Source organism: Pipistrellus kuhlii, unplaced genomic scaffold (assembly GCF_014108245.1).
Source record: "Pipistrellus kuhlii isolate mPipKuh1 unplaced genomic scaffold, mPipKuh1.p scaffold_m20_p_11, whole genome shotgun sequence".
NCBI lineage: Eukaryota > Metazoa > Chordata > Mammalia > Chiroptera > Vespertilionidae > Pipistrellus > Pipistrellus kuhlii.
Genome location: NW_023425416.1, coordinates 22,699,288 through 22,713,297, shown reverse-complemented (window position 1 = coordinate 22,713,297; position 14,010 = coordinate 22,699,288). Strand labels below are relative to the sequence as shown.

Sequence of the window (14,010 nt, the reverse complement as noted above, 5' to 3'; positions counted from 1 at the left end):
TTGTTACTGTTATAGGAAGTCATTCCATTACTTTAAGATGTGACATCATCTGACTTAGGGATTAAAAAATATATATATACAGTTTTAAACCCCAGCCAGTGTTGCTCAGTGGTAAACATTGACCCAGGAAGCAGCAGGTCACGGTTTGATTCCTGCTCAGGGTACATACCCAGGTTGTGAGCTCAGTCCCCAGAAGGTAGCATGTAGGAGGCAGCCAATCGATGATGTTTCTCTCCAATAGATGTTTCTATCTCTCTCTCAAATCAATAAAAATATAAATTTTTTTAAAAAGGTGACATTTTCATAAAGTTGTAGAGAAGGTGAGAAAGTGCGTTGTGTGGCTATCTGGGGAAAGAGCCAAGCAGGCAGAAGGCACAGCAAGAGCAAAGATCCTGAGGTTGGAGGATAAGCACAGGCCTAAGTGGCCAGAACTCAGTAAGCAAAGGTGGGAATATTGGAGAAGAATAAGAGAAGCAGCCCTAACCAGTTTGACTCAGTGGATAGAGTGTCGGCCTGCTGACTGAAAAGAACTGGGTTTGATTCTGGTCAAGGGCATGTACCTTGGTTGTGGGCACATCCCCAGTAGAAGTTGTGCAGGAGGCAACTGATCAATATTTCTCTCTCATCGATGATTCTAACTACCTTTCTCCCTTCCCCTCTGTAAAAAATCAATAAAGTATATTTTAAAAAAGAATAAGAGAGGTAAATGGGGAAAGGCAGGGGGGACAGATCATGTACAGCCTCAAAGGACTCTGCAGGGATTTTGGCTTTTATTCTATGATAGGTGGAAAGCCACTGGAGGGTTTCAGAATAGTGACATGATGTGACTCAGATTTTTTTTTTTTTTTACTTGCAATTGTATTACTTTATTTCATATTTTTATTTATGCATGCATTGATTGATTCTTTTTTTTTTCTTTATTGATTAAGGTATTACATATGTGTTCTTTTCCCACCATTCATGCCCTCACCCCCCTGGTATCTGTGTCCATTGATTAGGCTTATATGCATGCATACAAGTCCTTTGGTAGATCTCTCCCCCTTCCCCCTCCCCCCCATCCTCTACCTTCTCTCTGAGGTTTGATGGTCTGATCAATGCTTCTCTGTCTCTAGATTTGTTTTTGTTCATCAGTTTTGTTGTTCATTATATTCCACAAATGAGTGAGATCATGTGATATTTATCTTTCTCTGTCTGACTTATTTTGCTTAGCATAATGCTCTCCTATTTATGCTGTTGCAAATAGTAAGAATTCCTTCTTTTTACAGCAGCATAGTATTCCATTGTGTAGGTGTATCACAGTTTTTTAATCCACTGATCTGCTGATGGCCATGTAGGCTGTTTCTAAATCTTAACTATGGTAAATTGTGCTGTTATGAACATAGGGGGGCATATATCCTTTCTGATTGATGTTTCTAGCTTCTTGGGATATATTCCTAAAAGTGGTATTACTGGGTCAAATGAGAGTTCTATTTTTAGTTTTTTGAGGAAACTCCGTACTGTTCCCCACAGTGGCTGCACTAGTCTGCATTCCCACCAGCAGTGCACGAGGGTTCCTTTTTCTCCGCATCCTCTCCAGCACTTGTCATTTGTTGATTTGTTGATGATAGCCATTCTGACAGGTGTGAGATGGTACCTTATTGTCATTTTGATGTTATCACCGATAAGGGTTTAATCTCCAGCATTTACAGAGAACTCATACAATTTAACAAAAGGAAGGTGAACAACCCAATAAAAAAAATGGGCAATAGATACTTTTTGAAAGAGGATATAAGGAAGGCCAAGAGACATATGAAAACATGCTCAAAGTCACTAAATCATCCAAGAAATGCAAATCAGATTTTTAAAAAATATTTTTTTAAAATTTATTTCAGAGAGGAAGAGGGCGAGAGACAGAAACATCAATGATGAGAGAGAGTCATTGATCGGCTGCCTCCTACACACCCCCGACTGGGGATCCAACCCACAACCCGGGCATGAGCCCTTGACCGAAATCAAACCCAGGACCCTTCAGTCCACAGGCCAACTTTCCATCCACTGAGGGGCTGCCTCTTTCTTGAGTGGAGAGCAGACAGGCTTGCTGATGGGTTGAATAGGACATGGGGTGAGAGAAAGAAAGGAGTTCAGGATGACTACAAAGCTTTTGTTGGATGGATGAACACCTGAGTTGCTTATTACTTGAGGAAACAGGCCCAGCAAGATTAGGGGACCCATTCAAGGTGGTGCTGCAGGGAGATAAGGGGGCATGTCGGTGGTGGAGGCCGGGGTTGAACTGCCTGCAGACTAGACTCCACAGCAGCGGGGCCTTTGTCCACGTGGAGTCAGGGCCCACTGAGCGCCTGCCCACTTGCTCCTTGCAGGGGGAGGGCCACGGAGATGCGCAGCCACACGAGGTGGGCAGCCTCACCCTCTGACTGCCCACTGGTGCTGCGGAAGCTCATTTGTAAGGAAGACATCCGCGCTGGCTGCAAGTGCATAGTGAAGCCACCCCTGGTATCTGATGTGGAGCTGGAGCGCTTCCTGTCGGCGCCCCGTGACCCCAGCCAGGTGCTGGTGTTCGGAATAGTGTCCAGCCACATTCCTGCCAGCTCAGGACAGCTCAATTGGATCCTCAACACAATCTACTGTCACCGGCAGCAGGGCCGTGCCTCACCCTGCATCCAGGTGGGTCCTGGGCCCAGCAGAGGAGTCCCCAGTGTCTGGAGGTGGGGAGGGGGTGGGGGAGGGCTACAGCTGGCTGAGTACTGGCTAAGAGATTGCCTCTTCATCTCGGCACAGGATCCTCCTTCACTTCCTTTGCTCCTTGGGTGGCCTTTGCACACACTCTTCCTACTGTTTGCCGTGGTTCTCTCCTGTTCATCCCCCTATCCCAGGACGAATGTCACCACATCAGTTGGTTGCCCTTTCTGACCTTGAGACAAAGTCAGGCCCTGTTGTTTTCTTGCAGAGCACACACCACAGTTTGTGGTCATGTGCTGGCGTATTTAAAGCAGAGCCACACTCACTTCTAGATCCTCAGGGCTAAGGAATGGTTGTAGTACCTACTGTGTGCTGGTCTTGTGCAGGTCTCTGCTCCATGTTGATTGTGACACAGCCCTGGAGGGGCACCCAACATGGTGCGGCTGTAACTACAGCAAGCCCCAATGGGGACCGTGAAAGGACAGCTCTAGGCAGGTGGGAACTGGGGAGCAAAAGAACCCCCTTCCGCTCTCAAGGGTCTGGGAGAGCCCCCCAGGATGAAAGCGTTTGGGCAGGTGGGTGAGTGGTTCTGGCAGAGGCAGTGGCCTGTGCCAAGGCGAACAGGGGAAAGACCGCTCGAGGTCCCAGTTCATCGTGGGCGGGCCAGTCAGGAACACATGGAACCACCTGCCTCCTTGCTGCAGAGTCATTTCTAAATCTCACCAGCCATTCCAGCAGTGTTGGCACAGTTCAATGGTGGCCCTGCCCCCAGACCACCTGGAGCAGAGGATGCCACCTGAGCCCAGAGCTATGTGTCCACGTGGTGCCTTCCTTCAAACTCTCTTCGTCTTGGTGCCTCTCAAATCTACTGTCTTCACCCATCTTCCTTTGGCTGCAGCCCTTAATTCTGATTTTCGTGAATACCCTAGGGACACCCTCTCAAGCCCTCCTCCCAGGACTGGCCCCGACATACCCACCCTCAGACCTGCACTCCAGCCAGTGCCAGGAGCTTGGCATTGGAACCCTTCGGATCAGACTCCAAAAGGCTTTTTAATACATCAAAGCCACATGTGTTTTAAGCTTAGAATTGACTTCAGTTTATTTCAGGGCTATTCATTGTTCACTAATAATTATCCATAAGCACAGAAATGCATGGTGGTGCCGCCCAGCCATGAGCAGCATAAACAGTGTCATGCTGCTGATAGACGGGCAGCAGGATGGAGGAATGCAGAGAGCAGGCCTGGAGGGTGTTTTCAGATTGTACTGCCTCTGGTGTCCCCCCCACCCCCACTCAGTGTCTTAAGACAGAACCCTTTCCTGATGTTCTCTCGCTCTGATAGCTAGAACACAAGGTGTGGGTCCAGGCAGATAAATCCAGAAAGTATCACATTGGCGTTATTAATGGATCCATAGCATCCAGAAAGAAGGAGGAGAAAGAGATCAGCTTTACTTTGGATTGACCAGACCTCAAGATTTGGGTTGAATTCAGTGGTTTAATGACTGGGAGGTGTCCAGTAGGCATCCAGCAGGGAGGCAGGGGGCAGAAGGATCCTGGAAATGGGTATGCCATTCCCACCTTCAAATCTCCACACGGGGTCTCTCAGAGGGGACAGGAGCATCCCAGAGACTCCAGAGTGGATGTCACATGGCGGGGCAATCATTTCTGTGACAGCTTTCACCAATAGTGGGCCCTAAGTGGATCTGGGACATTTTCTGGGGTGCCATGAGTAGGGGGAGAAAAGGGGTATTGTATGGGGCTCCAGAACTCAGTGGTAACCGATCTGGCTGAGAACGCAGGAATCTGAGCGCATCCCCATGGCATGGAGGTGACGGGCATTCGTTCTCTTGGCAGTGCCGGCATGACCCCTACCGCCTGCTGCGGTATGACCTGGACAGCCCCCTGCAGAAGGACCCGCCCCTGCTGGTGAAGAAATACGCTGTGATGCAGGGGATGGTTCTGGTGAGCTGGAGCCCCTACTCTTGTGGAGGCACAGATGTGGGAGGGGGTTTTCTCCCACATGCCCCCAATCCCAGGAGACTGAAGGGGCACTTAGCTGGAAAGTCAAATTCTCTTCTGTTTGTTTATTTTAAATAACTTTTTGCTTAAAACATACACAGGGTAGGAGAAAAGTAGGCTTATAGTTGTTTGTAAAAAAGAATACGCTAGGCCCTGGCTGATGTGGTTCGGTGGTTAGAGTGTCAGCCCAAATCCAAAGGATTGTGGGTTCAATTCCAGGTCAAGAGCACTTACCTTGGTGGCAGGCCAGGTAGGAGGCAACCAATCAATGTGTGTCTCTCACATCAACGTCTCTCTTTCTCTCTCCTTTCCCTCTCCCTCCCTTCCACTCTCTCTAAAAATCAATAGAAAAAATATCTTCAGGTGAGAATTAACAAACAAAAACCACAATAATTAGTAAATAATATGATAATTAATAAATTATACAAGAATAAGCTGGATTTTTTAAAAATATTTTTTATTGATTTTTTACAGAAAGGAAGACAGAGGGATAGAGAGTTAGAAACATCGATGAGAGAGAGTCATCGATCAGCTGCCTCCTGCACACTCCCCAATGGGGATGTGCCTGCAACCAAGGTATATGCCCCTGACCGGAATCGAACCCGAGTCCCTTCAGTCCGCAAGCCGACACACTATCCACTGAGCCAAACCAGTTTCGGCTAAGCTCTATTTTATGTACTCACAACTGTAAACCTACTTTTGCCCCACCCTTTAAATTCATGGGGGAAATTTGAAAGATACAATTTAGAATATTATTACTTCATCATATCACCCAGATTGCCTCCTCTGTTACACAAGTGTGTGCCCGCACCTATGAGAGGCCCTGGATGATGCTAATGCTAATATTTTGGTATCTGGCCTTTTTACTCTTTCTCTGATTTGAGGGTTCTGTTATTTAATTTAAAATGATATGAATATTAAAAACAAAAGGTTTTGAAGATTTTCCCATGTCTTAAAATAGTTTGTGACACCTGATTTTTAACTGATGTGTAAGAATCTGTCATTTTAGTTTTTCTATCTGTGCTGCTTTTGGGGGTCCTTTTTAGGTTATTTCCTTTTTTTGTGTGTGTGTCTATTTTTTGTTCATGGCAAGTAACTAATGATATCCATACTAATGAATATCCATGCACAGAAATCTTTGTAGGAGATTGACATGTAGAAGGTGGGGGCATAGAGAGCCATAGGGCAAGATCCGTGCCCTCAAGGGGCCCCTATCCCCTGGGACCAGCCGGTCAGTGTATCAGAGCGGGAGTGAGGCCAGGAGCAGGAAGACTCCCGCTGGCCTCTGAGTCCTGGGAGGTCTTGTATGTGAAGTGACATTTGAGCTGGTCCATCTGGCGGAGGGAAGAGGCTGGGATGATGGGCTTGTGACCCGGGGGACTCGGACAGAGGACAGGCTCAGCCACACCTCAGTGGGAGAGGTGGGAAGCACAGCACCTCTTCCCTGGCACCAAAGAGAGGCCCGGATTCTGGCACAGGCTCCGAGGGCTGGGCACTGTCCGGAGACGCAGTGCTGATGTGCCGAGGGCCTCTCCTTTGTTTCCTTCCTGTCTGTCAGCAGATGTTCGCCGGGGGGAAGCTCCTTTTTGGGGGCTGCGTTTTGAATGGATACGGCTTCAGCAAGCAGAATCTGATGAAGCAGATCTTCCAGGCTCGGCACGACTGCAAGATGGGCTACTTCATGCCAGAGAACTACAAATTTAGGTACAACGGGAAAAACTCAAACTCAGGAAGGATGGCAGCGGGCCAGGGTGTGGAGTGTGTGGGGCAGTCTGCGCTATGGAAGGGGCACTGGTGAGCCAGGGGAGTGAGCTGAGGATGGGTCTGCGGTAGACGCTGGCCCGGAAGGACTTTGCAGGTGGGTGGGCGGGGACGAGAGCAGGCCGTGAGGGGTTGCGCCAGGCCGTGCAGCTGGCTTCTTCGGGACACAAGCCTTGGAAAGGGGCCCTCTTGGAGAAGGAGGGACACAGAATCATTTGCCCAGGGCTGGTTTCTGTAGGGAAATCGTGCAGACGGGCATTTGGGTAGGGTCCCTAGTGACACCCCCGCCTTCTGTCCCACTGCACCCAACTCCATCCTGTGTGTGATCCAAGTCCTGCCTCTGCTTTGTTTGCTGGCAGGGCCACAGGCAAGGGCCACTCCTGGAGTGATCTCAGGTCCTTGTAAAAGGAATCGGGGTGGCCTCGCTGAAGTCTGCCTCTCGGCCTCCGAGCTCTGGCTTTCCGACGAGGTGATGCCCATTACAGCGCATAACTGGGGCCCAGCCTGGGTGAGATGTACAAACATAGGTCTCTGGACTCAAAGCATATAGCCTGGTCCGGGGAAGGAGCCTGGCTCTTGGCATTGCTGAAGGCTGTCTGCGGAGAACAGAGCGGATTCTGGAATGCCTGGGCCCTGCGGCGAGCAGAAACCTGACTGGGTCAGGGGTCCTGTGATGAGGCTGGAGCCCCTGCTCTGCTCTTCTCCATCTGGGTGACCCTGGCTGATCCATTTGCCTTCCTAAGCCCGCTTTCCTCCCCTTAAAATGAGGTGATGATGCCCACCTCACCGGGTTGCTGTGGAGATCTTCTGAGCGTACTGGTATGTTTGCTGGAGTGCCTCGTACACCTGTGTGCAGACATAGGCCTGCTTCTGATTGCACCCCCACTGCACTGAGTTAGGCATCCCCCGCTCCCACAAGGCCCCTCAGCTTTCTAGGAGTCCTGACTCCAGTCTCTCCTTCGTGTGCAGAGTTTGGGGCTTGTCAGAACGTCTGGCTGACCCGAAAGAGGTTTGGGGGAATTCGTTCCCGAGAAACTGTGGAGGTTACACCATGACCCCAGCATCCTGGAATGCTTTAGTGGAGGAGGCAGGGTCAGAGGAGGCTATGGAAGTTAGGAAGGTGCAGAGAGGAAAGCTACGGAGAGCCTCAAGGCTTTGCTCACTCTGTCCTCAGGGACCTCTCAGCTCCAGCAAAAGAGGCATCAAGCCAGGCCCTGGGAAGAGAGTGAGTCTGTGTGTGCACAGGGACAGGGCATGGCAGAGCTGACCCTTGAACCTCCCTGTCCTAAGCGGCCTCCCCACCTCCACACCCAGGTAGTTATCCCTACCGCCATGGCAGTTCCCAACAAGCTTGGTTCAGCTCCAGAGTTTTGTGGCACTGTGAGAGCCTGCTCCCGACCTGCTCTGGTCAAGCCACCCTGTTAGGAGAGCAAGAGGGAGGGAGGGAGGGAGGGAGGGAGGGAGGGAGGGAGGGAGGGAGGGAGGGAGGGAGGGAGGGAAGGAAAGAGAGAAACATGAATGTGAGAAAGAGACATCAACTGGTTTCCTCCCCTGTGTGCCCCTACTGGGATTGGAGATCAAACCTGCAACCGAAGTACATGCCCTTGACTGGGAATTGAACCCACGACCCCTCATTCCGCAGACAAACACTCCATCCACTGAGCCAAACCAACCAGGACACTCATCCTCACATGGCGTTCCCCTAGTGCATGTCTGTGTCCACATGTCCCCCTTTTTATAAAGACAACAGGGATGTTAGATTGAGGCCCACCCTACTCTGGTACGACTTCTCAACTCACTACATCCGCAGTGACCCTATTCCCTATATCTTGGGGAACTAGGGGTTAGGATTCCGGTATATGAGTTTGGGGGGGATACAATCCATAGCATTGTACATGATGCCTTATTTCCTTGGCTTCCTGTTCTCTCCTTTGCTCGTTTGATGGTCAGGCAGGGTACAGGTGTTGCGGGCATGGCGTTAGGGCAATTCCAATCAGAAAAAGAAGCCAGGGAAGCCAACCCCAGTGAATCTCTGGGTCCCCAGGGGTCAGGTCTCCCTTCACTCTTCCTCTGGAGAAGCACCTGCGCCCTTTTCTCTCTAGGAACTGGAACATTGGGGGAGGGGGTCAGCTCTGAGTGAGGGCTGCCTGCCCAGGCACCCCCAGCTCCGAACCCCCTCTGACTGGGCCTCTACTGAGCACTGCCCTCCCCTCCCCACCTCCCCGCAGCGTTTTACCCTCCTTCCTGGGCCTGGATGACACGGACTCAGACAAGAGAACAGTCATGGAAGACGCCCAAGGAAGCATCTCCTCGTTGACCATAGGGGACAAGACGGAGGACTATTTCCCTGAACCTGAGAAGAAGTAGGTGGTCTCCCAGCCCGGGGGGCTGAGGGACCCTCTTGTGGTTGGCAGAATAGGCATGGCTCCCAGAAGCCACAGGGGGTTAAGTGACCCCGCGAAATCACATCTCTGACCTCTGACCTCTTTTATCAACGTGCTGCCCAGTTGCTCTGGTCTGGTTGGCGGAGATGGAAGCCTTTAAGCTTGTGGGAAACCCCACACCCAGACCCGTTTGTCCGTCCGAGAGGGTGGAGGCCGCAGGCTGTCTTCCTGCATAAACTTCCCAGACCTGTCAGGTCCACTGACTTGGCCGTGTTCACTGTGAAGCGAATCACGTGCTCTGCAAGAGCGTGAAAAATCACACGCTTCTCATGAAGACAGAAACACAGAACTGCGAGCACCTGGAGAAGCCACAGGTGCGCTGGGACCCCAGGTTGGAGCGATGCCCAGAGGACCTCAGCTGTTCAAGGTGGAGGTCAGGCTGGCCTCGCCCCGGGCCAGCGCAGGGATCAAGCACCGTCCAGACCAGCCCGCTCCGCCCGTTTCCCGGCACTCGCTTCTCTCTATTTTGATTTTTAGGATGAAACAGCCTGGCGTGGATCTGCATCCTGTCATCCAAGGCAGGACGGACAGTAAGAAGAAGCCGGCCTCCAAGAAGTGATGCAGGCCCCTTGACCACCAGAGTGCCAGGCCTGGATGAGGCTCCTCCCTTGCCCACCCTGCCCTGCCCCCACCCCCTTTCTCTGAGCCTCTATGTAATAAACAAGCATGCCTCCAGCATCTGGGTGAGGCCACGGGCTAGGCTGGCCCTAAAGGCCAGAGGCCCCCAGCAGCCGGGTTCCAGGTCCAGTCCTTGGAAACTGGGTGCTCTGACCCAGAGCCGTTTCCGTGGCCGGTGAAGCAGCCTGGATTCTCCTGCTCCCAAGGAAACCAACCTGATCAGGGGGCCAAGCCAAATGAGACATGACCATGGGAGGTCTGGGATGGGACTAAACTCTGCCCTTCTCCCTGTCACTGGTTAGGAATGCCTCAGGTTCTGGTTCAAGTGGACAACAGGGTGTGAGAGCGAAGAGGGAGAGGGGAGAGGGGAAGAAAAAAAGCAGAGCAGAAGGAGACAACGCTAAGGGAGAGACAGGAGAGAGATGATGAGAAGGGAGAGCACAGAAGGGGGGGTTGGGGGAGAGGGAGCCGAGTGGGAGGTGGGAGGGAAGAAGAAATGAGGGAGGAGGGAGAATAAAGGGCAGATGGAGAGAGGAGGAGCAGGCCCTGGAGTAGGACAGAAGAGGCAGTGACAGGCCACACCCAGGAACCCTGTGGTGGCTCCTGAAAAGCCAGAGCCCCTGTGGCCCATCTAGCCCACCCTCATGACCCAAGCCAACAGGCCTGAAGCATCCTTACCAGCCTCAGGGGCCCAGAGGAGCAGCCTGTTGGTGTGCTGAGGCCTCCCTGGGGGCACCTGCTCTGGCCCCTGCTTGTCTGCGGCTCTTCCCAGGAGCAGAGTGAGGACCCTGGAGCGTCCTCCTTGTTCTCCGGGCCCGGAAGAGAGACTTCAGGCCTGAGCTGTGGGTGGCCTTCAGTGACACGCTCTATACTTGACTACTTGTGTTCCCTTTTGTAATCGATGCTTTTTAAATCTGAATTTTTGAGGTTTAGTTGTTTAAAATTTACCTTTATTGTTGAAAGTGTTATAGATGCCCCCCCCCATTACCCCCCTCCACCCTGCACCTGCCCCCAACATTTGTATCGTTGAAAGGCTTTTTTTAAAATTATACATTTGTCCCCTGGTAATGGATTTGAAATGACGTACTATGTTCTTAAGCCTGCGTCCTTTGATACTTCGGGGTCCTGAGCGTCTAACCTCTCTCCCGTTCTCCCCTTCTGAGCACAAGGACACACAGAATTGGAAGGAAGGGGAAGCAAGGTGCACCTCTGTCTAGTCAGCCTCCGCATACTGGATTTACGTGTATACGCTGTCGATGAGGTCTGGGAAGCCCAGGGAGTGGCCTGGCAGGAGCAGATACAAATCTTCTCTGAAGGTGTTTACTCTCAACCCAGACCTAATAGGATTCCCACAGAGGGAGCACAGTTGAATGTTAGCTTACAATCCAAAATTTAAAAAGACACATCAAAGTGAATGAAAACAGATATCAAATATTAAATTAAACATACAAGACTTTGGATATTGGAATTGTCAAGCACAATGTAAAGTGAATGTTTTTAGGGGTTAAAAAAAAAAAAAAAACACACAGAAGGATTTGAAAACATAAGCAAAGAACAAGATGTTACCAAGCAAGAAAGATATAGACTGAATTTCGCTTCCAGACATATTGGGGTAACTGGGACTGGAGTGTCCTCCTCACACAAACAACCAGGGAAGAGAAGCAGAGTGTGTTCTGTAATCCCTCCAGCTTTCTGCCAGACATACTTTCTGGGTCATGATGTGGAGAAGGAGAGTTCAAGCACAGAATGGAGTATTGCTAAACTGGGGAGACGGATCAGAGTTTGGAGAGACAGCAGTCAATAGAATCTGTGGAGCAGAGCATCAGAGAAGAGGGAGCTTTGCAGAGAGAAGTCGAAATTTGCAAAGGGATCTCCTCGAGTCTTTGGCTGCAGGCTAAACTGCACATGTTTAGGGTGTGACTTGGAGATTCCCACAGGTAAAAGAATGAAGTTGGACCCTTTCCTAACACCACATACAAAAGTTAACATCAAATGGATCAAGAACCAAATGTAAGACCTAAAACAATGAAACTCTTAGAAGAAAACAGGACAAAAGTATAGTGACATTGGATTTGGCTGTGATTTAATGGACATGACACACAGGCACAGGCAACAAAAGAAAAAATAGATAACTTTTTGGTCTTGATGAACATTTTAGAAATGTGTGCATCAGAAGACACTATCCAAGGAATAAGAAGGCAGCCCACAGAATGGGCAAACATATTTGAAAATCATATGCTGATAAGGGATTAATAGCCAGAATATATAGAGAAATTCTAAAACAACTTAATGCAAAACTGGGCAAAGAATTTGAATAGTCATTTTTCCAAAGAAGATATACAAAAGTGGCCAATAAACACATGAAAAAATGCTCAATGTCAGTAGTCAGTAAAGAAATGTAAATCAAAATTACAATGAGTTACCATCTCACACCCATTAGGATAGCTACTATCAAACAGAAAATAGCAAGTGTTGGTGAAAATGTGGAGACAATGGATTCTTGTGCACTGTTGGTGGGAATGTAAAATAGTAAGCTGCTGTGGAAACCAGTATGGGGGGTTCCTCAAATAATTAAACGTAGAATTACTATATGACCCAGCAATCTCAATTGTAGGCACCCAAAAGAATTAAAGGCAGGGTCTCAAAGAGATATTTGTACACCCATATTCATAGCAACATTATTCACAACTAGAGACTCGGTGCACAAAATTCATGCAATGGCCTTGGCCCTGGCTCCCACCCACTGCCATGGCGAGGGACCTCTGCCTCAGCCCCCACCCACTGCAGCTTTGTCTGGAAGGAAGGACGTCTGGATGGTCATCCAATCAAATTAGCATGTCACACTTTTACTATTACAGGCTAGAGGCCTGGTGCACAAACACATGCACCAGTGAGGTCCCTTGGCCTGGCCTGTGGGATCAGGCCAAAACTGGCTCTCTGATACCCCCTGAGGAATCCCGGATTGCTAGAGGGCACAGGCCAGGCCCAGGGACCCCACTGGTGCACAATCGGGGCTAAGGAGGTACATGGGAGGTTGGCCAGCAGGGGAGGGACAGTGAGCAGGCTCCAGAGCATGTCTGGCAGGTCTTGCTCAGTCCCAATTGGCCAGACCCCAGCAGCAAGCTAACCTACTGGTTGACTGTGTGGCCCCTGGTGTCAATGCACATCATAGCAAGCATTGATCAGTCTTAGCATATCATTAACATGTTACACTTTGATTGGTTGAACAGCCAATCAGTCGACCTGACACTTAGCATATTTGGCTTTTATTATATAGGATAGCTAAAACATGGCAGCAACCTGTGTCCATTGGCAGATGAATAGATAAGCAAAATATGGTATATACATTCAGTGGAATATATTCAGCCTTAAAAAGTAATAAAATTCTGCAGTGTAATATAACATGGATTAACCTTGAAGACATTGAGTAAAATGAGCCACTGACAAAAAGATAAATACTGTATGATTCCATTCATATGAGGTTCCCTAGAGAAATCAAAATCGGAGACAGAAAGTAGAATGGTAGTTTTCAGGGACTGGTGGGAAGAGAGAAATTGTTTAATGGGTACATAATTTTAATTTTACAAAATTAAAATATTTATATGGATAGATATTGGTCTGGTTGCAGAACAATGTGAATGTATTTAATACCAGTTAATTGTACTTAAAATCCTTAAGATGGCAAATTTTATGTTCATTTATATTTTATTTAAAAAAAAACAAAAAAACCCACCTTGCCTTGGTCCATGTTGCTCAGTGGTTAGAGTGTTGGCCCATGTACTGAGGGGTCATGGGTTCAAGTCCAGTCAAGGGCACCCACCTGGGTTACAGGTTCCATCCACGGCCCTGGTCAAGTACGTGCAGGAGGCAACCATCGATGTGTCTTTCTTGCATCTACATTTCTTTCTTCCTTCCCCTCCCCAAACCTCTCTCCCTCTTCCTCCCCTCCCCCTCCCCTTCCCTCTTTCCCTCTCCCTCTCACTCTCTCTCTCCTTTCCTTCCACTCTCTCTAAAAATCAATAGAAAAAATACCTCTGATGAGGATTAACAACAACCAAAAAACTCTGAAGCAAACATTTTTCTTAATGGAGACACTTTAAATGCATTCCCCTAAAATTAGGAGCAAGACAAGGGTACCATTGTCAACATCACTATCCAAAATATATTGGAAATCCTGAACACTATATAGAAAGAAAAAGAAATGAGAGCATCTTGGTGAATTCCAGTCTACTATCCCGAACCACCATAGACTGCGTCGTCCAACAGCAGAAACTTACTTCTTGCCGCCTGGAGCCTGGGAGGTGAAGGTCGGAGGGCCAGCGCGGTCGGGCTTTGGAGGGGTCCCTCTTCCTGGGTATGGCCTTCCTCCTGAAAGGCTTTGCCTGGTGTTTGCTCACAGAGCTCTGCTTCTCCTTCCTCTTACAAGGTACCAGTCTCAGCATGAGGGCTCCGCCCTGTGACAGCACCTAAGCCTGATCACCCCCCAAAGACTTC

The 14,010-nt window shown here is 49.4% G+C and overlaps 1 protein-coding gene across 3 annotated transcripts in view; it reads left to right on the top strand.

Moving 5' to 3' along the window:
• The window catches only part of CUNH3orf20 (chromosome unknown C3orf20 homolog), a 48,704-nt gene extending 38,258 nt beyond the window's left edge, over positions 1-10,446 (top strand). For all 3 annotated transcript variants that reach the window (XM_045579213.1, XM_045579214.1, XM_045579215.1), the window contains 5 exons: positions 2,358-2,661; positions 4,529-4,636; positions 6,255-6,396; positions 8,679-8,817; positions 9,376-10,446. In XM_045579213.1, the coding sequence (XP_045435169.1) occupies positions 2,358-2,661; positions 4,529-4,636; positions 6,255-6,396; positions 8,679-8,817; positions 9,376-9,457 (775 nt within the window). In that variant the 3' untranslated portion in view covers positions 9,458-10,446. The remainder of the gene's footprint in view (positions 1-2,357; positions 2,662-4,528; positions 4,637-6,254; positions 6,397-8,678; positions 8,818-9,375) is intronic.
• Positions 10,447-14,010: the final 3,564 nt, after the last annotated feature.